Below are 23,492 nucleotides of genomic sequence, written 5' to 3' on the forward strand. Positions count from 1 at the left end.
TGATCATGGCTGCCCCTGTGCCTCTGGCCCATAAGGGGCCTCTTATCATTGCTGCTCTTGTGCCTCTGGCCCATAAGGGTCCTCTCATCACTGCTGCTCCTGTGCCTCTGGCCCATAAGGGTCTTATCATCACTGCTGTTGCTGCCCACGCTGCTGCTTCCAGAGGCAGCCCAGAGGTCCTGCCTGGTCTTTGGTGAACAGGCAGCTTAGGCTGAGCACAGCTGATTGGAGGTGACTTTGTGGAAAGTCTGAAATCCAGGACGTAGACTCAGCTTTGTACTAACTGTAGGATGACTTTGGGCAAACAAGAGCAGGTCATGTTCAAACAGCACAGCCCTCATGAGGACCCTGTGAACTAGGCAGCGCAGCTATTTACAGATGAGGAAACTGAGTCTCAGAGGCAGTAAGTGACTCTACCAGGGTCGAACAGCTAGTGAATAGCAAATGAGGATGAGGGTTAGGGACTTCAGGTCCTCTATACATTGGCTACCTCTCAACCCCCTTAGCCTCTTTGAGTCTCAGTTTCTTTGTTCGTAAGATGGGAATAAGAACAAAAGCTGACCTGCCTTACTCTGTTATTGTCTGTGAAGTCACAGATAGCAAAGGGCAATAAGAGTCGAAGGATAGAACAGAAAAAGCTCCATCCACAGAGCTGGTGCAAGAATCATATTCCTATCTCAGTGGACTGGAACTCGGACCCATGGCGCCATCGCTCCTGTCTTAGAGATGGAGAAAATGAAGCCCAAGTTGGTGAAATGACTTGGCCAGAATCAGAAAGTTAGCAAGTACTGAGGCTGAGAATCAAAGATGGCCCTTCAGAGGTCGACCCCAGGCTGGCCTGCTCCTCCTTCTCTCCCTGGGCTGATCCCCATATACCTGCCTCCTCACTGCCTATGGGGCCTCTGACTCTGAGGCTCCCATGGGTGGACTTTGGCCGTGGTTTACCTGGGCCCATGCGGCCTCCCAGCCCACCCCTTCTGCATGTGCCTCCCCTTCCAGGTCCCGTCATGTGGTGACATCCTCCATTGGAATATAGGAAACTTCTAGGCAAGGACTTCCTAGTCTGGAAGTCTGCTGGGGTTGGAATCCTCAGTCTTAGCACAGAACCTGGAGTATCTTGTAAGCTGTGTTTGTGTGTACACACATACATACCTATATAAATACATACATACATACATACATACATATATATATATAATACAGAGACATATATAATTTCTCTCTCTTTCTCTATCCATCCATCCATCCATCCATCCATCCATCCATCCATCCATCCATCCATGCATCCATGCATCTACCTCTGCATCTCTCCATCTCTCTCTCTCTGTCTCTGTCTCTCTCTGTCTCTGTGTCTCTCTGTCTCTGTCTCTGTCTCTCTCATCTGTCATGTTGCCTTTTGACAAATAAATGAGCTAGAAAGAGCAGGAAGCTGAGGATAACTTTAATCATGTTTTCACCTTTGCCTTAAAAGTTTTGATGGCTCCCTACTGCCTAATTAAATGAGTCTAAGCTAAAGTGGAACTGTTGAGTTCCTGGGCTGGCATTCAAAGGCCTAGGAAGCAGGAGGAATAATGTATTCTGAGATAGGAAAGCAAACGGAGTGTTATAGGTCTATTGACTTCCCCAGCTGAATGTAGGGTGTGTGAAGGGGAACAGGGGGAGAAAAAGCCAATGAGGGGGGCTTGGGGACCAGCTTATGGATAGACTCTTGGTGGCAGACTGAACCTTGGAGAAGGGAGGCGAAGTGTCTGAGAATGTCCCTGGGAGCTTCCTGCAAGCCCAGGAGGAGAGGAGAGTATCAGGCATCAGACTGGGAGAGGGAAGGGAAGACTGGCAGCCCCATTTGCTTCTTTCCTCCATCTCCTGGGGTGGTGGTGGCAATGCTTCTCATCTGGCCCCGTTAGCAAGTGCCCCCTCACAGGAGAATCCTCCAGCAAAGAGGTCCTGCTGAGTCCTACAGCCCTCTGGGCTGTCCCCTGTGCGCTGAGGAGGCCACTCCTGGCCTGCATATGTGCCTGGGCTCAGGGAGCTGAAGCCTGAAGGAAACCAGGCCACAGACCACAGAAGGCATTTGAACAAAGCAAGAACATTGAGCTTGAGCTGGGCCTGGGGTCCTGCACTTTTTCAAACTCTTGGTGCTCACTGTCATTGGAGCCATCATCGCCCTGGCTCTGATAAATGAAGGCAAGCTGAGAGCTCCCCTTTTGGGGCCCATGGGCCCTAGAGTCCCCCTCGGAGCCTGCCCAGGAGGGGCAGGGGGAGGAGTCAGAGCTGAAGTGCCCCTGGAGCCCAGGGAAGGAATGACTCTGTGGGAGGAAATTTGGTAATGTTCGTAGCAGACTTATTCTGCCTGGTCCCAGGGGTCAGAAAGAGGAGGAGCATGGCTTTGTGCAGGAGCACCGCGTTGGGACCCAGGAAGACTTGGGTTTGAAGCCCGTCTTGAGCACTCACGAGCTGTGTGGCTCCAAACAAAGCTATGCACCTCTCTGAGCCTCTGTTCGTTCATCCTAGCTCTAACTCTATCATCCTCAATTCCAAAGAGAAAGATTTAGGCTAGATGTGAGGAAGCATTTCCTAACGAGTAGAGACTGTTAGAGACATAGACTGGTGGTCTTCAAGTAGAGTTTAGGTGATCAGGTAACGGTTGACCTAGAGCTCCCCAAGCTCCTCACCAGCTTTGAGATTCTGTGACTCTGAGAGTCTGCTGTTGGTTAGGATATTTGGTGATGACAGTGATGGCAGCCAACCCACACCCTCTCAGAATCACTAATCTTAGCGGGGTGATGACATGGAGGAATGGTCATGGACCGTGCTGCTCAGTGGCCAAATGTCCCAGCACGTGGGCCATCCGTGTGGCTGGACCTGACTGGGCAGAGCTAAGGAGCACGCCATCCTCAGCTGTGCCATTGCTCTTGCCAAGTGGGGCTTCCTGTGGAGCAAATGTGTACATGGGGTGGGGAGGGGGTATCCCTGCTGCCCCTGCGAGCCTGGCCTGTTCCATGGCCTGGGTCAGAGGCTACCCAGAGCAGCACCAAGGCTTGTCCAAACCACTGCAGTAGGAGTCAGCCTTGATACCAAAAGGATACTGTGGAAGGAAACTGGGCTTGACTCTCCAGCCCCAGATCTCTCCCCTATGGCTGGCTTGTGGCTAATGGCCAGGAAAATCACAGGCCTGAAAGGGGCATTCAGGGCTCCCCAAATCCCTACCCAACCTCTCTGGCACATGTCCACCACCTAAGGGCAGACCCTCATCACCTCATGCCTGGGCTATTGGAACAGCCCTTTAATTTGACTTGATTCAACCAGCCCCTCCTCTCCCCCCACTCCCCCCACAGCTATGCACAAGGATGATGTCATGTTGACCATCTAGGTCAACCCTGATCCTTTGTTCACAAAACCTCCCTGGCTCCTTCATGTCCATGGCACTTTAACTGACTTTCTTTTTGCCCCCATCTCTCTCTTCCTCCCATATAGTAAGTATATAATAATTACTTCTTCATTCACATCTGGGCACATGTGAGATGCCACCTCACGTGAGGTGGGTCTAGTGAGCAGGATGCTGGGCTCATAGTCAGGAAAAGGTGCCTCAGGAACTTCCTGTGTGACCCTTGGGGTCACTGAATTTCTCTGTACCTCAGTTTCCTCATCTGTGAAATAAGGGGGTTGGAGTTCTCACTATAAATCCAGGATCCCATGTAAGTTCCTTGAGGGGAGGAACTATAGCATCTTCTATTTTGGCATTTTTAGAGCCTAGAACCACATTGGGCTCAAAAATTATTTGATGAGTGGACTTTGATATCAGATAACATGAAAACTCCACTACTCAGCATTTATAACTCTATACACACTGGTTCCCAGTTACCCACTGGGCCTCCTTTCACCAGACTCTCCTTCATATGGTCTGTGTTTCAGCCAAAGTGCATGACTGGACTGTTACCTAAACTTGACTTTCCATCTCCTAGTTCCATGAATTTATCCAGGCTATCTCTCATGCCTGGAATGAAATGCTTCTTCATCTCTGGCTGTGGAAATCTTTCTTTTCCTTCCAAGCTCAGCCGCTGTGCCCCTTCTCCTACTTTCTTGAAAGTATTCTGGCAGGAGGGAGAGGACATGGGTCCATCATTGGCCCATCACATCCTTGACATATCTGGCCCACAGAATGAGGACAGGAGGGCCATCCCCCAATGTCTCCCTCTGCCCAGGGCTCTGTCACCAAGGCTTTTCCTGCTACAAGATGCAGCTGATGACAGCAATGTTTTTTATCGGCTTTCCTAAAAGGTTTAAAGCACTCTCATCCTCAGCGTTTTTGTCTTCCTCTCACATTTTGAGCAGGGTGATAATTGGTGAGAAAGAGTTTCTTGGTTTGAAATAGCTTGAGAGTCCCACCCTCACTGAATCTTGGAGCAGGAAGGGAGCAAAGGTGCCAGAACTCTGACCTGTACCTAGACACAAATTGCGTCTGCATCACTGGTGGTGAGTGGTAGTCCAGCCTTCGCTTACAGACTCCCAACAGCAGCTTGTCCACCAGCTCTCAAGGTCCATTCCACTCCAGGACAGACCTCATTGTCAGGAAGTTTTTCCTGACTTCCAGCCCAGGTTTGCTTCTCCACCACTTTCACACAGTCCTCCTAGTCCTACTTCTGGGACCAAACAGAACAAGCTAATCCCTCTTTCATGTGACAGCACAGCTTGAATTAATTCCAGGAAGAAACAGACAAATAAAAACACCACCAGAAAGAAACTCGCAGTTAGGCATAAATTATGCTAAGTCCCTGCTCTCCCAGGCTAATCGAATCCAATTCAAGTCAAGCCAACAAAGAGTTTTTAAGCTGACTCTAACCCTAACCTTCTATGGGCTAAGGGCGGGGACGGGGTGGTGGGGATTGAAAGAAGGGGAAAACTGAAAACAAAACCCAACCCAACCCAACAACAACAAAACAACACAGCCCAGTCCCTGCTCTCAACAAGCTCAGCCAATGGATTTTTACTAAGTGACTTCTATGTGCAGGACGCTGCTGAGCTCAGGGATACAAAGATCATTGGCTTATAGATCTCAAACTGGAAGGTGCCTCACAAGAGTCCAACTGCCCTATTTTACAGATGAAAAAACCGAAGCCCAGAGAGGTTATGAGATGCCCAGGGCACAGTGCTAAGTGGCAGAGCTGGGACAAGTCTTCCAGACTCCAAGTCTAGAACCCTATGCTACTCACTGAACCACACTACCTCTCATGGTAACAGTGACAGTTCCTTGCTTGAAGAAGCTCATGGTCTGAATGTATGAAAAGTATGACACAAGGTAGGGAAGGGGGTGCAAGAGAGGTGGAGAAAATGTGCCCTGGGGAAATCTGAGGATGGGGAAAACACTTTAAGTGGTTACGGTAGGAGCTGGGGGGTTGAGGAGAACTGGGCAGAAGTGCCGGCTGAGCTGAGCCTTGAACGATGGTAGAAGGAAGTGCACTAATATTTATCAGTCCCACATCATAATGTCACATCATAATTGTACAGCACTTTATGGAGAACTTTGACATCTCTCTCTCCCTCTCTATCTGTTCATCTATCTATCTAGCTGTCTATCTATATCTCTATCTATCTATATCTATCTATCTGTATTACCCTATTTGAGTGAATGAATGAATGAATGAAAAAGCATTCATTAAATACTACTTTATGAGCTAAGTACTGGGGGCATAAGTAGAAAAGCAAGACAGTCCCTGTTGACCTCACGTTGTAATAGGAGGACAGCTGAATATCTCCGTAAGTGTAGATACCATAACCCCTGTTTCAAAAATGAGGCAACAGGTCCCATGAAGTTAAGTGATTTCAAAGTCACATAACCCTAACAAGGGTCAGACCTGAGACTCAAGCCACAAAAGGGTAGAATCTTAGGGTTGAAGGGATCTCTGTGGTTATTTAATTCAGCTCTTACCCACTAAGGAGTGCCCACCATGCACCCCGTTATCACCACACACTGTCTAGTAGGGTGAGTGACTCAAGGGTTAGGGACTCAAATGGAAATGCAGGAACTCCACTGGATTTTTGACCCCACCTCTATGTGCCCCACCTCGGCTTTCCGTCTGGTCCAGCTCCTAGTTCCTGTGTTAGCTATTGGATCGACTCATGGCTAGAACTCGTCGATAGATGTGGCCAACTCTCCTTGGGAGCCAAAGTCTGTAGCCATCTAGGTTTGAATTTAATAGATAAGAAGTGAATAGAGAAGACCTTGGAGGCATGAGGACTTGAATTTGAATCCAACCCCAGACATTTACTAGCTGTATAAATGGGGAGAAGTCACTTTACCAAATCTCTTTGTCTTAGTTTACTCATCCCTCAGGGTAGTTGCAGGACTCAAGTGAGAGACTGTGTGTAAAGCCTTTGGCAAATCTTAAAGCAGTTCCAGGACAGTCAGTCCTTAATATTAGTTATCCCCACTCAGTTCTGCCTTCCCCAGGCCCTACAGGTTACTCATCACTTATAGACTGCAACCTTGACCTAGATACTGCATTGAACTTGTGCATGAGCCTAGGCCTAGAAAATATTTTCTACTTTTTGGAAATAATTTTGTTGTCATGCTGACAGCTCCTACAGACAGACAAACATCTTCCCTTTTCTCCTTTATTCGAACCAAAGGCAGAAAGAGCTTCACCCACCCAGTGTATCAGGACAGAAAGGAGAGCCTCTGCCATCCCTCCTTTACATTGTCTTTTTTTGCTCCAAGTGTTTAGCTCCACATTTGCCGCGTTCCCCCTAGGCCTCTTCCTGGGCCGGGGGTCGCGGGCAGTCCTCCCCGGGGGACCTCTTCTGCTCCTACACCGAGCCTTCGGTCGTCACCGGCCGGCCTGGCCTCCACCCAGACCGGAATTCACCAGACAGAACGCCAGAGGATCTCGCTCACGGTCTTTATTGGTACATCTTCCACGGCGACTGCTCGACTCTGACTCACTTCCCCTATCCCCGTACATTATATAACCTATTGCAGCCAATCCAGTGGCGAGAGCTATAACATTGCCTTATATGGACGGGCTTCATCCTAAGCCGGCACCGCCCAGCGATATACCCGGAAAAGCGTTATACCCGGAAAGCTGTAGTCCCTGCCCCACCCTCCACCCAGCCCTAAGCGGCGTCCCACCCCCACCCAAATCCCAACAATTCACCCCTTAAACTAAAATTAAAAGGAAGAAGGGGAAACATAGGGCAGTGCTCATAAAGCGGAATCAAGATCCAACCAACCTGAGGGGTCCTCCCCCACACCTACGGCCCGCAGGGCGCGGTAACCAACCCGCTGGCGGCGAGAAAGCAGGGAGATGCGGGCGCAAAGAACGCGGACCGCAATAAGCAGGGCGAGGAAGGCCGCCGCAGCAGCCAGGTAGGGCCACCAGGAGAACCACGGACCTGAAAGCCAAGAAGGCCACCAGGAGGAGAGGTTGGGCGGGACCCATGGGGAGACCCTAGTGCCATTGATGGCCTGGTACTCCCGCCGAAGGTTGTGCAGCGTGTCCCAAAAATCCTCATCCCAGGTCCCGGTCAGGGCCCGGGAAAGGTTGCGGCTGAGCTCGGCCGCGATAGAGGAGTTAGAATAAGGGGCATTCGTCACACAGAGGCCTTCGCCCACGCGACGACGACAAGAGTGATCTACAAAGGAGTCCAACCGCTCCACGACCAGATCGAGGCGCGTGTTCAGGGTGAGCAGTCCTCCCCGAAGATGGAGGAGGGATGTCTCCACAGTCTGCAGGGCCTGCGCTGTCTGGGCGGTGGCGTTGTTGAGGGCCTCGGCCGTGACCGCAGAGCCAGCCATGGCCGTCGCGGTAAGGCCAAGGGAGGCGAGAGCTGATAAGGAGTCCCACCACGAGGAGAATCACCCCCACCGCCCGCGGCTTACGCTGTTTTCTCCTCCCTGGCGGTAACGGGGAACGGGGGGGCGCAGCCGGATTCTGAGAGGACAGAGGGATGGGGACGAATTCGGGGGCGCGGACCACCACCGCAGTCGGCGCAAAGGAGCCATTCCAGCAAGGGGAGAGGTAACATTCAACCTTTGAACAGTTGAGAAGGGGGGTCGGAGAGAGATGCGTTGATGAAGAGCCAGAAGAAAGGGGGTTGGACGCAAACGTCCTGGGGGGGAACAGTCTGAGGAGTCAAGGTCCAATTTTTTCCCTCTTTCTCCCAAGAGAGAACCGCCGCTCCCGGTGAACGATGAGGAACCCCCAGAGCAGGCGAAGTCCAGGTGTCGGGCACATGGCTGATCTATCCCCCGGGCTGAGCCGCTCATAGCGGCTTTCGCTTTCGCCGTCAGAGTGGGGAAAAGAGGAAGTAGATCTGCGTTCCTGTTCTGGAGGGCGGGGCAGTGGGCGGCCCTCTGGCACACCACCCCTCCCTCGCGCCTCCCCTTCCCCGCAGGAGGGAACCGCCCGCGACTCCTCCCTCGGCCGGAAACCGGCGCCATCTTTGCTGGGTGCGCCCACCGCTCCAAAAAGTCGAACTGCGCCTGAAGCGTGGTAGCAGTTCTCCGAGACTAGTCTTTTCGTCTCTAAAAGGGGCCATTGTCCTGTATGTTCCGCCTGAGGCCGCTCATTTCCCGCCTCCTGCATATCCTCCCAAGGGTACAACGGGGGAGCAGAGGCCGCGGGCCTTGGCCCAGTTACCACCACCTCAGTCAGATCAGTCTCCCCTCCCGGGCCCCCACCGAGCGGCCGGGTCTCCGTCTGAGTCTCTGCCGTGCTGGTGTCCGGAGGAGGCCTGGGGTCGAGCAACCCCTTAATGGCGGCCATCAAGCCAAAGTCCTCCGGAAGAAGAAAACCCGGGCACTGTTTTTGATAAGACAGCATTTGCTGCTGTAAGACCGGAAAACGGTCCGGCTGAAACCCCGAGTGTATGAGCCACGGAGCCACCACCAGCAACTTTTCCACGAGCCGCTTTAGCTGCTCCGTGGAGGCGGACAACCCCCGTTTAGACAAAGCAGTTCTGACCTGTAAAGTTAATAAGTCCCGATCCTCTGGCCGCAGCAAAGGGAGGCTGCGCGCTTGCCCCATCTCCGGGCCTTTCCCCCGTTACCTGCACGGAGAAGCTGTCTGGTCCGCCCTAGTCAGGCTAGTCCCCCCTATCACCGGGGCTCTTCCGGAACTCTGCAACGGTCCAGCCGTCCTAGGCCGGTCCCTGTGCGGGCGCCAACCTGCCGCGTTCCCCCTAGGCCTCTTCCTGGGCCGGGGGTCGCGGGCAGTCCTCCCCGGGGGACCTCTTCTGCTCCTACACCGAGCCTTCGGTCGTCACCGGCCGGCCTGGCCTCCACCCAGACCGGAATTCACCAGACAGAACGCCAGAGGATCTCGCTCACGGTCTTTATTGGTACATCTTCCACGGCGACTGCTCGACTCTGACTCACTTCCCCTATCCCCGTACATTATATAACCTATTGCAGCCAATCCAGTGGCGAGAGCTATAACATTGCCTTATATGGACGGGCTTCATCCTAAGCCGGCACCGCCCAGCGATATACCCGGAAAAGCGTTATACCCGGAAAGCTGTAGTCCCTGCCCCACCCTCCACCCAGCCCTAAGCGGCGTCCCACCCCCACCCAAATCCCAACACACATTCATTGAATAAGACAAGGATGATGTTCTGTTCAAAGGCCAATCTTTTTTTCCCCTATGCTGTTTGAAATTTCCACATCCTGCTCCCTGCTTCCAGTAGCTTTTGGTGAGGGAGAGGGGTTACAAGAACCCCTGACTGAGGTTACATTTGCACTCAGATTGCACCAGGCTCTGGGCTGGTTGGAGTGTCCTGTGTAGAAGGCTGACCTCCAGTTGATGAGACAGCACTTCTCACCAGAGAAGACTATTTTACGTGAAAGAAACAGGTGGGAAAATTCAGATGAACTCTTCTCATTCACATTTCCCTGTGTGCTGAGCTCGAGGGTCCCCACCATGGAAGAGAACAAGAGAGGCTGAAGACCCTGAGCCTACCCTTGAGGACATTTACAAGTGACTGGAGAGAATGGACAAAGGCAGATTCAGCTACTGCTCCCAGCATGGTGGGGGACCAAGGGAAGGGAGGGAAGGAGTGTATGGTGCTGCTCATTCTGAGAACATAGGAATGGCCACACAGGTGAGCTGAGGGCTCTCTCGCTCTGACAGTGACACTAGGAATACTCACTCTGGGCTTCACCATTTACAAAGTCCATAGAGCATTGGGTGGGTGGAGTTCTTTATATGTTTGGCTTGAGGAAGGGATAAAAAGGAAGAGGTTTGTCTGTAGGAATTTTCCACCATTAGTATGACAACAAAATTGTTTCAAGGAAGTAGCATGGAATAGTGGATAGTTGGAGTTAGAGATGGAAAACCTGTGTTCAAATCCCATGTCAGACTTGGCTACAACTGTGCAACCCTGGGCAAATTATTCAACCTCTTTGTGCCTCAGTTTCTATATTTGTAAAATGAGGGGATTGGGCCCAATGGCTTCTGGGCTCCTTTCCACCTCTCAATCTAGCATGCTTGTCCACAATAACCTTCTGAATTTGGATACTGCAAAGCTCTAGATGTATTTTGATTCAGACATGTGATTTCATTGGTGTAGGGAACTCTCAGTGAGGAAACTCCCTTCACCCACTCAGACTAGAACTTGTTCAGCTCCTTATAATCTTAGAGAGTTGCCTCCATCTGTCCAGAGTCTCACAGCTAATATCTGTTGGTTAGGTTTGAAACCAGGTCTTCCTGATTCCAAGGCTGGTATGCCAGTCACTGTACAAAGCTGGTCACTATACACTCAGTCTGAGGAGTGCTTTCCTTGCTTTACAGGTGAGGACACTGAGGGTCAGAGTGGTTCAAAGACTTGCCAATAGCCACCTAGTTGATAAGTGGAAAAACTGAGCTTCTTATTAGGCAGGACTAAAACCCAGGTCTTCTTAACCCAAGTCCAATGTTTAACCCCTATAGAAAGGGATCTATTATGGAAAGATAGAGTTGTTTTCCATGTCACCTAATGCAATCCATTCATCAATCAATCAATCAATAAACAAATACTTATTAATTCCACACTATGTGCCAGATACTTTGCTAGGTGCTGGGGACACAAAATCAAAAATGAATCTATTTTTCTCTAATCTGCACCAGTCCTACAAATACCAGTCTAGTCCAGTCCAATCAGTCTACCAGTAGGTGCTTGACACATATGGAGAATGAATGGTTTGTTAGCACCAGGGAGGTAATTTTTTCATAATGACTTACATTACCCTATTAGAGTCTCCAAATGGGAAGGAATCTCAGAGGGCATGTAGTCTGTACCTGAATAATGCTCCACACCCCCAATCCCCTGTATAGTATCTTCAAATGGCCATCCAGCCTTTGCTTGAAGACTTCTTACTGGGGGAACCCCATTACATATGAAGGCTTACATATGGCCACAAACCTGGTAGAGCAAATAAGGAAGAAACTGTCAACCACGAGAGAGTAACTGATAACTCTCTGGATTTCAGGCTCACTCTTCATGTTGGAGTTATACAGATGATGATGAGAAGGCATCCTTTTAAGAAAACTTTAGAAATGGACTAAAAACCTCTCCTCTCATGTGAGGTTGTTATCACATAGCATTGATTGAATTCAAGGGGATGAGGATCATGTTCTCTTTGGTTTCTCTCTTGACAAGGGATTTAATCTTTCATTTCAAAGTCCATCAGAATGAGCACAGCTCAAATCCCAGAAACTTATCTTAAAACTTGATCAACCCTCAGGTCTTGGGCTAAGGCTAGGAACACAAAGGCAAAAGGAGAACATTCCCTGCCTCTAATTCCACGGGGCAGAGACAATGTATAAAACAGGTTAAATACAAGATAATGTCAGGAAGAGGAAGGAAGTAGTACATTAGTCCCAAAGCCTACTGAGGTAGGAGAGGGGAGAGGGGGAACACCTCACAGTGATTCACAATTCTCTGGCATTAAAGACTTGTCAAGTGGTCACAATCTCTGCCTGTCCCACCGAGGCAGCCCATGTCACTTTGGGAGCAGTCTAATTGTTAGGAAGGTGTTCCTGACCTTAATCTTAAATTTACCTCTTCAATCTAATAAGTTTAGTCTAATAAGATGAAATTTCATACGGTTAAAAGTAAAGATTTATACTTGGGTGCTTCTATTTGTATTTCCAGGACTTAGCACAGTGCCAGCAATGGGGTAAATGCTTAATACATTCTCTCTCTCTGTCTCATGATGTTGGGGAGCCTAAAAGCAAACGATACCAAATCAAAACAAGGTTTACTTTGAAGAAAACTTAAGTAAAAGAAAAGGAATCTGTGTGGCTGGGGTTATTGCAACCTAATTGTGTCTGAATTCAAAGGGATGGAATTCATCACATTTGTAGTTTTCCCCTCAGCTTGGGATTCAATAATCTCGTTCAAAGTCCATTGGAATAAGCACAACTTGCTTCCCAGAATTTTGCTTGTCTGGCCCTCACTGAAAAATCCACTGGTTAATCATCAGTATTTTCCTACAAGCCCTAATAGTTGGATTGGTCTTCATTCTCACCCAGAAATAGAAACTGGGAAATACACTGGCACCTTTCTGCCAACAAATTGTAGAGATTCCATCATAAGCTCTCTGAAAGTAAGGTTTTTGTTTTGGCCAGGTGGTCCAGAACCAACAAAGATCCACACACCCTGTATCTTTTGCCATTGGCTGAACAAAATAGAGTTGGGAGAGGTCCTCTAGTCAGCCCCTCACCCTTAAAGAATCCAAAGATTCAAATAGAAAAAGACTGGAAAAGCCAAAACAACCTAGAATGTCTTGAGAGTGGGTTTGAAGGCTGACTCTGTGGCAGGAAGGTAGTGGATTTTTCCACCTAAAAAATCCAAATCTCTCTTTCTGTCTCTGTCTCTCTGTTTCTGTCTCTCTGTGTCTGTGTCTCTGTCTCTCTTTCTGTCTTGTCTGTCTCTGTCTCTGTCTTTCTGTTTCTGTCTCTCTGTGCCTCTGTCTCATGTATCTGTTTTTGTCTCTCTGTCTCATCTGTCTCTGTCTCTGTCTTTCTCTCCTCCAATTCATTTGGTTTAAGCAGAATTATCTTTCCATAAGGCAAATACCCCTGGTACCCCTGGGAAGGTCAATGCACAGTCAGTTATCCATACATTGTGTAATTTTTTTAGTCTGTTTGCTTTCCCTCTGACCCTTGACAAGAGACACGCTATTGAGCAAATGGGAGTTTTGCAAGGGAGGTTTGAAGGGAGCATGGACTACATACCTAAGCAGGCTAGGGGAAGAGGGGGACAGAAGAGGAGATAGTTGGGCGCCAAGACATTTCAGTTGGCTTGTTCTTAGGCAACAGAAACCTTTGGGCCGTCCTTTTAGGTCTTTCCAGCTGGACATTGAGGTGGTTCAGTGGATAAAACACTGGGCCTGGAGTTCAGAAGATGTGAACTCAAATCTAGCCTCAGACACTTTCTGGCTGTGGGACTTGCACAAGTCATTTAATGTCTGTTTGCACCAGTTTCTTCATCTGTGAAATGAGGTCCATACCAGTGACTTCCTCACAGGGTTGCTATGAGGATCTGAGATAATATTGTGAAGCACTGAGCACAGCACCTGGCACATAGTAGGTGCTTAATAAATGCTTATTCCCTTTACCCTTTCCACCTTGGCAGGACCTGCCAGATCTTGGTCTCAATAGGTATGGTCTTTACCTGTCCCCATTCCCACGCTACCACAATAAAAAAAAAGGATGTTAGTGGAAAGTCCAGCTGCACATGATGGGTTTAAATGCTTTTGTGGGCTAAACTGGAAAGGTAACTGCCTTTGTTTATGTGGAAAAATATTGCCCAAATCCCAAAGATAGTATTTATGATTCAACAATTTGTTGGGCTCCAATCAAGGTGAAGGTTGCCTCAATACGCAATCTACCACAACACCAAGCAACCCACTGGCATCTTTCCCCTGGAATTTAAGGTCCTTCATAAAGCCTCCCCGGACTTCTGCCTCCTCAAAACCCCCACTGGACTCAGTATGCGTCTGCTAGGTATTACAGGTAGTAGTTTATTTGCCCTATTGATATTCCTTGAATGCTCCAACCATGTCTTATCCACTTCTGTGTCCCAGCTTAGTGCTCTGGTCATAAGAGGGGTTCAATAAATGAAGAAATGAGTGATTGAATGAATGAGAACCTTGAAGAACATGAAATGTGTAGAGGGCTTTATATGGCTACAGGGACTTTCTCTCTCTCTCTCTCTCTCTCTCTCTCTCTCTCTCTCTCTCTCTGTCTCTTCTCTCTTCCTGTCTCTCTCTGTTTCTCTCCATTTCTATCTCTTCTTCTTTGTCTCTGTCTCTCTTTCTCTGTCTCTGTCTTTCTTTCTCTGTCTCTGTCTCTCTGTCTCTGTCTGTCTCTCTGTGTCTGTCTGTCTGTCTCTCTCTGTCTCTCTTTCTCTGTCTCTCTTTGTTTATATAGATCTCACCATCAACATTTGTTTATCCAGGTAATAACCACCTGATCAGACTTAAATTGTAGGCCACAGAACTCCCTTCTCTGTAGTAATTTTCTGGTGCACATCCAGGGGAGACCTGCATAAAAAGACTACTCTTGTCAAGGTAATAAAGGCAGTAGGTATTGCTAGAAAGCTTCTCTCCAAAGCTCTAAATCTATGACCTTATTTTATGATGAAGGTCACATTGGTCATTAGCATGGGGATTTGAATAAATATGTCACCTGTTCAAGGCTAAGAGGATATTCTAAAGCAAGAGGGAAAAGATGTCTAGTTTAGTCACTGCTTATGGACAACAGACCTAAGTCCTTGGAAAAACAAGATGTAAAAAAAAGACCTTGAGAGGAGGTTAATGGATGCGAATTGAGAAGCTGAAATGCCAAAGGAGACCATAGAAGAAAGAACTCCTCTCCAGCCCACCCCCAACTTTGGTTAGGCCTTGGTCTAAGATAGGCAGGCAGTCAGGGTGGCATCTCACCTTCACATAGTCATATTCACAGAGGTAGGAGGATTCCAGGTCAAAATGCATGAAGTACAGCTTGATCCTAAATCCCTCTGGCACTGTGATGTTCCAGGTTACTTCGGAGTCGCTGGGGTAGGAATCAGGGAAATTGGGGGACTGAATCTCCCCAAACATATCATTCAGCTCCACAATGTTGGCAGATACTCTCAGTAGACACACGTACAGGGAGCAGCACAGCAGGAAGGCCCTGAAAGACAGGGAGGGGACGACAGAGGGTCAGGCAGCTTTCCAAGGACACCTGTGCCTGGAAGACTAATAAAGAAGATGGAGCCCTCAGTTTGACCTTCAGGGGGAGGCTAGAGGGTTGTTTTGTTTTTGGCGTCGTTACTGCTCTCCCTCCAGAAAATAATAATAAAATCTCACATTGGTGATTTGTGATATGCTTTTGTCCAAACCCTATGAAGCCAAGAGGCAATGTAGTGTAGCCAGCCCTAGAAGCAGGAAGAGTGGAGTTTAAGTCCTGGGATGGGATAGATGAATATTGACTGTGTGACTTTGGACAAGTCAGGCACCCTTTCAGCACCCTTGGCAATTCTCTAAAGCGATGAGTTGTAGAGCAGGGGCTGAACTACGTTGAAAAGGGATTCCTCACTGGAACCACCCTCTACCAAGGAAGTCACAAAAGACAGTTAAAAATAAAACAGCCAATGATGTCGGGAGAACCAGTGTTGTCTTCCCCAGCTGAGCATGATGAGGCCATGAGATGTTGAGTGACTTGGGCAGTGGTGGGCCTGGACTCCAAGCCTCTGCTCTCCTTTCGTGGTCCCATCCTGCCATGATGGTTTTCCCTACCCATCCTAGAGATGTTTCTGTTAGTCTTGTCTGGGTTTGGGGTCTGCTTAGTTTCATGGTATTTTGAAAATATGACAATTCAAAGGAACCTAAGACTTTTGAGTTGTGATACTTCCTGGATTCTGTGTATGTGAGTATGTAAGGGTATGTAAGGGTAGGAGCAACACCTACTGCACACAAGCTAGGCTAGTTTTTCCTTAAAAGGCAAGGATATCTTCTTAATTGGTCCAGGGAATTAAAGCTTGAACCACTGATGAAGTTTCCTGGTAACTCTGAATAAAAGCCCAGCATGTGAAGACTTGGCACAACTTTCTGACCAGGAGAGGACCAAGGAAAACTCTGAGGTGTGGAGAGCTGCTTCTGCCTGAACCAATGCAGGATCCTGACTGGAGAGCCTTTCCATGATGTTGTGAAACAAGTTTCTTTTTTGCTAAATGTTAACTAGTCATGATCCTGAACCATTGGATTGTCCTGAGTTAATCCTGACCCAGGGAAGTGTGTGTGTGCATGTGTGTGTGTCTGTGGGTGTGAGTGTGTGTGTGTGTGTGTGTGTGTGTGTGTGTGTGTGTTTTGTAGTGGGCTGCCTCTTAGAGGGGATATGCCAGATATCTTCAAGTATTTGAAAGGCTATTAGAAGGAAGAGGGATCAGCTTAGTTCCGCTTGTCCACAGAGGAGAGCACTAGGAGCAATTAGTAGAAGTTGCAAAAGGCCAGATTTCAGCTGGATGTCAGGGAAAAACTTGTTCCTAATTAGGGCAGCCCACAGTGGGCTGGGCTGTGTTGGGTGGATCCTGGCTGATATCAAGACGTAGAGGTTTTCCGACAAAGGCTGGATGGCCTGCCACTGGGGGCACTGTAGAAGGGATTCTGTTTGGGCTGGGTTTGGCCTTGCCAGCTCTGAAGGTATGACTTTGTGAGGTCCCTACAACAGAGGCTTTTCATCCTGGGGGATAGTGCTTTAAGAGCTCTGCCCACTAGTCCAAAGGCTGAGGGGAAGGGGCCCCTGTTTTCCATTTCTAGCTCAGCTCTTCACTGAGAGCAAATATTTCTGGGTGTCCACCAAAAGGCCACCATTTTGACTTTTCTTCTTCTCTGCCTCTGAAAAGACTGCTCTACATGTCTGGAAGTAAATTCTTCCTCATTTCTTTCCTCAGAATCTCTGACTTTCATCAAAACACAATTCAGATGTTATTTCTTCTACTAGAACTTTCTGGATGTTTCCTGCCCCCCTACAGGTTTATCCATCTTAAATTGGTTTTTTTTTTTTTTACCATTCCCCAATGGCAGTGAGGTTACGAAGTGGACAGAATATTGGCCCTGGAGTCTGATGGATTCATTCCTAAGTTCAAGCCTCTGACACTTACTAGCTGTGTGACCCTGCGCAAGTCACTTATCTCTGTTTGTCTCAGTTTCCTTATCTGTAAAATGAGCTGGAGAAGGAAATGGCAAACCCCTCCAGTGTCTCTGCCAAGAAAACCCCAAATGGGGTCATGAAGAGTCAGACAGGACTGAAAAAATGCATGAACAACAACAGTTGATAAATGTTCAAAGGATTTGAACAGGCAGTTCTCAGAAGAAATCAAAGCTATCTATAGTCATATGAAAAAATGTTCTAAATCACTACTGATTAGAGAAATACAAATTAAAACAACCCTGAAGTACCACCTCACGCCTACTATACGGGCTAACATGAAAGAAAAGGAAAATGACATGCCGGAGGGGATGTGGAAAAATAGTACATCAATGCAGTGTTGGTAGAGTTGTGAACTGGTCCTGCCATTCTGGCAAATAATTTGGAACTAGACCTGAAGGGAGATAAAACTGTGTATACCCTTTGACCCCACAATACCACTCTTAGGTCTATATCCCAAAGAGATCAAAGAAAAGGGAAAAGGCCCTGTATCTATAAAAATATTTATAGAAGTACTTGTTGTAGTGGCAAAGGATTGGAATTAGGGGGATACCCCTCAATTGGGGAATGGCTGAACAACTTGTGGTATATGATTGTGATGGAATTTTGTTGTTCTGTAAGAAATGATGGGCAGGCAGATCTCAGAAAAACCTGGGAAGACTTGAATGAGTTGATACAGAGTGAAGTGAGCAGAACCAGGAGAACATTGTACACATTAACAACAACATTGTAATTACTTGCAAAAGACTTGACTACTTTGATCAGTGCAATGATCCAGAACAGTTTCAAAGGACTCCTGATGAAAAATGCTATCGACCTCCAGAGGAAGAACTAATGAAGTCTGAGTGCAGCTTGGAGCTTTCCCCTGTGTAACATGGTTAATATGGAAATGTGTTTTGCATGACTTCACATGTATAATGGATATCATATTTCTTGCTTTCTCTACATGTAGAGGAGGGGTGGGAGGAAGGGAGGAAAACAATTTAAAAAAGATGTAAAAAAGAGAAAAACTGTAGTCGAATTGCCTTAGTGTCTGATTTTGGAAAAAAATTAAAAGTTGTAAAGATTTCAAAATTAAGTTGCTTTTTTATTACTTTGCATTTTATTTATTTGCATCCATATTATATCTTTCAGGAGAATAGAAGCTCCTTGAAGATGACAAATTTTGCTTTTTGCATTGTATCCCCAATCCTACCACAGTGCATTGCATACAGTAAGTGCTTAATAAATATTTTTGGAATTGATTTTTTGGGGAGAAGGTGAAAAAGGAGTCATTTAACTAACAAAGTAGTCTCCAGGAGAGGTAACATGATATGTTAGAAAGAGCAATGACTTGGATCCAAATCCTTCCTGTTCTTACCCGTGTGACTCTGCTCTGGAAAATGAGGGAGCTAGATTAGTTGGCCTCTGAGGTCCCTTCCAGCTCTTGAACCACAATCCCTAATAAGATCATAGAATATCAACACTCTAGAGCACATTTTTTGAGTGAGGATCCTGGAGGAACAGAGGAAGGAAGCTACATGTCCAAGGTCACCAAGCATGTTTGGCTATATCTAGAACCTTTAAGTTGTGGCTCCGAGGGCAATATCTCAACCTCTTGCTCATGTCATGAGCAACATTCTGGTGCTACTCCCCTATCCCCTTAGAAAAACTTAGTATTTGGACCCTGTGATGATAACATATAGCCTTTTCAAGTTTGCAAGGCACTTTATGTACAGTATCTTATTTGAGGCTCTCGACAACTTTGTGAGGTACATTTTACAGATGATGAAACAGAGATTTTAAGTGACTTGCCCAGGATCACACTATCAGTAAGTGTCAGAGATGGGATTTGAACCCAGGTCTTCATGGACAGAGTACTACCTATTATGCCACATTGCCTCTGATGATCCATAATGGGGAGCATCTTTACAGATGAGTTTTCAACACCACCTCCTTCCTCATTATCTGTCCTACACACTGGTTTGTCTCAAGGATTGGTCTTGCCTTCAGTAGCATGCCCCTGGTCTGCTTTCTCCATTGCTCTTTTCCCAAGTCACATCATCAGGACTTTGGTTTCCCCAGCCCATTTGGTGGAGTGGTCAGGAAGACATTGATTTACATGACACTGTTTCTCTCCTCCCTTCCCCCCAGCTCTACATCCTCATAATGGTTTTAAAGGTTCTAAGTCAATGTCCCCTCGTATAAAGTACAAGTCATTTTGTACACTTTGAATATTGCTTTAAGCTGCAAACTGAGGATTGTAAATGCTAACATTAATTCACCACCAGCCTTTTCCCTGTCTTCAAATGTCTTGGCTCATTGGTCAAGACATTGCTTCTCCAGCCTCCAGTAGCTGCTCTCTATTAGCAAAAGAGAAAACCCAACCAGAGTCTTTGGAGAGGGAGATAAGGGCACAACCCTGATGGTCACAGTTCTGATACCCAGGACACCATCTTCTTCCATCAGAAGAGAAGGCATGGCTCTGTGATGAATTGGGGAGGTGAGGTGAAGTAGAAAATCCCTTCCACCTTATTCCCAAAGAAGGGCAGATCAGCCATTAGCAAAGGAAAGGGAGGTCAGAAAAACCTGGGCTTCATTCTTATACTAACTACACTTACATTTGTAGCACTTTCTCTCAGTCACTTAACTTCAGTTTCCTTACCTGGAAAATGCAGCTAACAGTAGCCCTTTGATTTTTTCACATGATAATATTGCAAATAATTTATTAACCAACAAACATTTATTAAATGCCTACTGTATGCCAGGCATTGTGCTAGGGCTACAAGACAAAAATGAAAGAGTCCCTCCTCTCAAGGAGCTTCCATGCTAACAGAGGATATAATATGTACTTCTACAGGTATAGGCATGATCCATATAAAGCAGATGCAAGATAAACTTGGAGGGGAAGGGATAGTAACGGCAGGGACCTGGAAAAGCCTCAGGTAGAAGCTGGTGCTCCTATAATTCCCATTTTAAAAAGAAAAATTGTCCAGACCAGTGATTTCTTCTGTATGGGAAACTCCTGGTGTGAAAAGGTCCTCTACCACTGCAGCTCTGCCACTTAGAGTCTCAGAGGATAACCCACAGCCCAGAGAGAATGTGACTTGCCCAATGAGTGTCAGAGGTAGTGATCAAATCCAGGTCTTAATGTCTCCAAGGTCAGCCCTTAGTTCCTTAGGTCACGCTCCTCCCTAGTTCTGTTTTGTTGATGAGGAAATGAGGCTCAGAATGCTTAAGTGACTTGCCCAAGGTAATTAATAATAACAACTAGCATTCTCATAACACTTGAAGGTTTGCAAAGCACATTACAAATATTATCTCGTTTTATCCTTACAACAACTCAGTAGGTTACATGCTGTTATTATTCCTATTTTACCGATGGGGAAACTGAGGCAGACAGTGGTAAAGTGAGTTTGCCCAGGATCACGCAGCTAGCAGATATCTGAGACAGGATTTGAACTCACACCTTCCTGAGCCTCAGGTCAGTACTCTATTCCTTGTGTCACCTAGTTGCAGTATTACCTCACAGGTAACCTGCTCTGTGTATAAGCCACGAAGCCAGAGCTGCCACATCCTTTCTGTGGGCTTTGCTGGGCTGTTCAGAGGGTTCAGGTGGGATGCTATGTGATTGCAGAAGGTGAATGTAACTCACCAGGGCCACTCTTGTCTCCCTGAGGGCAGGATAGGTAGGTGGCTTTGCAAGAAAATCCAGGGAGTGCCCTGCTGGGCCACCTAATTGGTTGGCTTGTGGATAGACCTTCCATCAGGAGTATTGTGCTTTTCATTTGATTTTGTTCTGACTTCATGTAGACCAGTATTCATTACAATCAAGTCAGATCAAGTTAGTAAGCACTTATTAAGCACCCACTATATACAGGGCACATTGCTAGTCTCTTGGGCTACAAAGACAAAAACCAAAACCAAAAATAGTCCTTGCCTTTGAGGTTCTTAGATTTCATTTACTTTTACATATCAAAATAGATTCATCCAATAGAAAAGACTAGAGAGGGTCAGACTTATGGCTCCCCTTTGAGATTCCATTGGGGCCAAAGCTAGAAAAGCTGAATTAACCTAAGGGGCATAATTCTCCTCAGTCCTTAGTACCCTGAGCCGAAGTGTTGCTGCCTCCAAGTGAGGTATCCCAGTGCTTGGGGCAGGACTTCTGAACCTAGAATCAGGAGAGATCTAGGTTCAGATCCTGCCTCTGTTACAGCTACTAGCACAAACAGGGTAATTTAGAGGCAACAAATCAATCAATAAACATTTGTCAAGCACCTACTATGTGCCAGTCACTGTGCTAAGCAAAAGATACAAAAAGAGGCAAAAGACAGTCCCTACCCTCAAGAAGCTTATGATCTGACTGGGGAGATAACATGCGGACAAATGTATAAAAGATAAGCTGGAGATGAGATATATAGGAAAAACAATTAACTGAAAGAAGGCACTGGAATTAATAGGGTTAGGGAAGATTTCCTGCAGAAAGCGTGATTTTAGTTGGGAGGAAGCCAGGGAGGTCAGCAGTCAGAGAGGAGGAGAGAGAGCATCCAGGCATAGGGGACAGTGAGAGAGAATGCCCAGCAGCAACAAAAAGTGAAAAGTGAGATGACAGCTGGGGTTGGGAACCTTGCTTCACCTTTGAGCTCACTCTCTGGGCTTCAGTCTCCTCAACTATAAACTGGAGGCATTGGATCAGACAGACTCTGAGCCTCCTTCTAGCTTGAGCTCTTGGTTGTGAGGCTCTAAGCCTTAGTATCACCATCTGTAAACTATGGCGAGGAAAGTTCTTCATAAATCTAAATGGGTTTCAATTGAACCAACCTCTGTGATTTTAAGCTGAAAACAAGTCCTGACCTGCATTGATAGAGGGAGTTGTCTCACTGGGAGGTCCAAATGTCAATGACATTTTTTTTTAAAAAGTGCTCTCGAATGTGAGATGATGATGAATCTCTGTCCATGCTTAACTTATCCACAGTGAATGAAGAGCTGACTGACCCAAATACAGTAGAAATTAAATATATTATATACCAAATACTTGGAACAGATTTCTCAATTCATTAGGATGGGGAACTTCTGGTGAAAAAATTCTTTCTACCACCACAGGTTGGTGACATCTCTACAATTTACAGTCTTAGTTGTCTAGGTGAGCATTGAGAAATTACATGATTTTATCTCCAAGGACAGTTAGCCTACATGTGTCCAAAGGTGGGATTTGAACCCTGTTCTTCCTGACTCTGAGCTTGGCTTTCTGTCCCCATAGACTCTCTTTGTGAGTAATAGCTCTCAATGATTTAAGATTGCAAAGTGCTCTGCAGTGATTAAATCATGAGAACCCCCTAACCCTGTGAGAGAGTTGCCACAGCCATGACCAGGGAAGTAGGAAGTCCACAAAGAACATTTAACCAGAATCAGAGTTCAAATCCAGACTTCGTCATTATGACTTTGTGTCAGTCACTTGTGCTTTCTGTGCCTCAGTTTCTTTCTCTGTAAAGAAAGGAAGTTGGGCCAGTCTCTTCCAAATATAAATCTAGGTCCTAATTGTGTTGTTGGACAAGTTGCTTTGCTGGGTCTCAGTTTCTTCATTTATAAAGTGAGAGGAACTGAACTAGGCAATTTCTGAGGTTCCTTTTGGCTCTGAACCTTTGACCATCATTTTACCAATAAGGAAACTGAAACAGAGAGCAGTGATTTGCCTGGAATCCCACAGTTAGTGCCCAAATTGAGACTGGAATCAAGCAAGTCCAAGGTCTTTCTATCTCCAAGTCCACTGTCCTCTAAAGCCATTCTGAACAGAAAGGAAAATCAGTTGGGGTGGGGAGGGGATGAGAATATTTGGGGATTTGCTGCATCTGTGGAATTTTTCTTAGGGGTGGTTGTTAAAACAGCATCCAAAACTGTTATTAGAAAAATACTGAGGGTGCTTACGTTATGAGATGTGTGACTTATTAGGAGCACCCCTAAGTGGGAGTGCTCTGGTCTGCCTAGGGGCAGAGGGGGAAATGTCAGGTTTAATACAAGGTCAGGGAACCAGCCTGGAGGTTTCTGCTCTTTCTTGAGGGTCCTAGGGCTCTGACCCCCTGCCCTGGGCACCATCTATTTAAAAGCTGCTCACTGCATTTGCCTGATGCCAGTTGCCCAGGCAGTAACTTATAGGGGACTGTATGTACCATGGTGACAGGTTTTATTTGTCCAAATTGAGGTTTAACTGGCAAACTTCTGAAGGCTTGGGAAACCACAAGAGCCTGGCAGCGGGGAAATGGACTTCTTTTCTGTTCCAAACAAATAAACACCCAACACACACACACACACACACACACACACACACACAGAGCAAGAAGCAGCCCC

At 46.9% G+C, this 23,492-nt stretch overlaps 1 protein-coding gene across 8 annotated transcripts in view; it reads right to left on the reverse strand.

Annotated features, from left to right (window-relative positions):
- Positions 1 to 23,492, reverse strand: part of MASP1 (mannan binding lectin serine peptidase 1) — a 102,521-nt gene that overhangs the window by 78,276 nt on the left and 753 nt on the right. For all 8 annotated transcript variants that reach the window (XM_036754978.1, XM_036754976.1, XM_036754977.1 and 5 more), the window contains exon 2: positions 14,921 to 15,152. In XM_036754978.1, the coding sequence (XP_036610873.1) occupies positions 14,921 to 15,152 (232 nt within the window). The remainder of the gene's footprint in view (positions 1 to 14,920; positions 15,153 to 23,492) is intronic.

Source organism: Trichosurus vulpecula, chromosome 4 (genome assembly GCF_011100635.1).
Source record: "Trichosurus vulpecula isolate mTriVul1 chromosome 4, mTriVul1.pri, whole genome shotgun sequence".
Lineage (NCBI taxonomy): Eukaryota > Metazoa > Chordata > Mammalia > Diprotodontia > Phalangeridae > Trichosurus > Trichosurus vulpecula.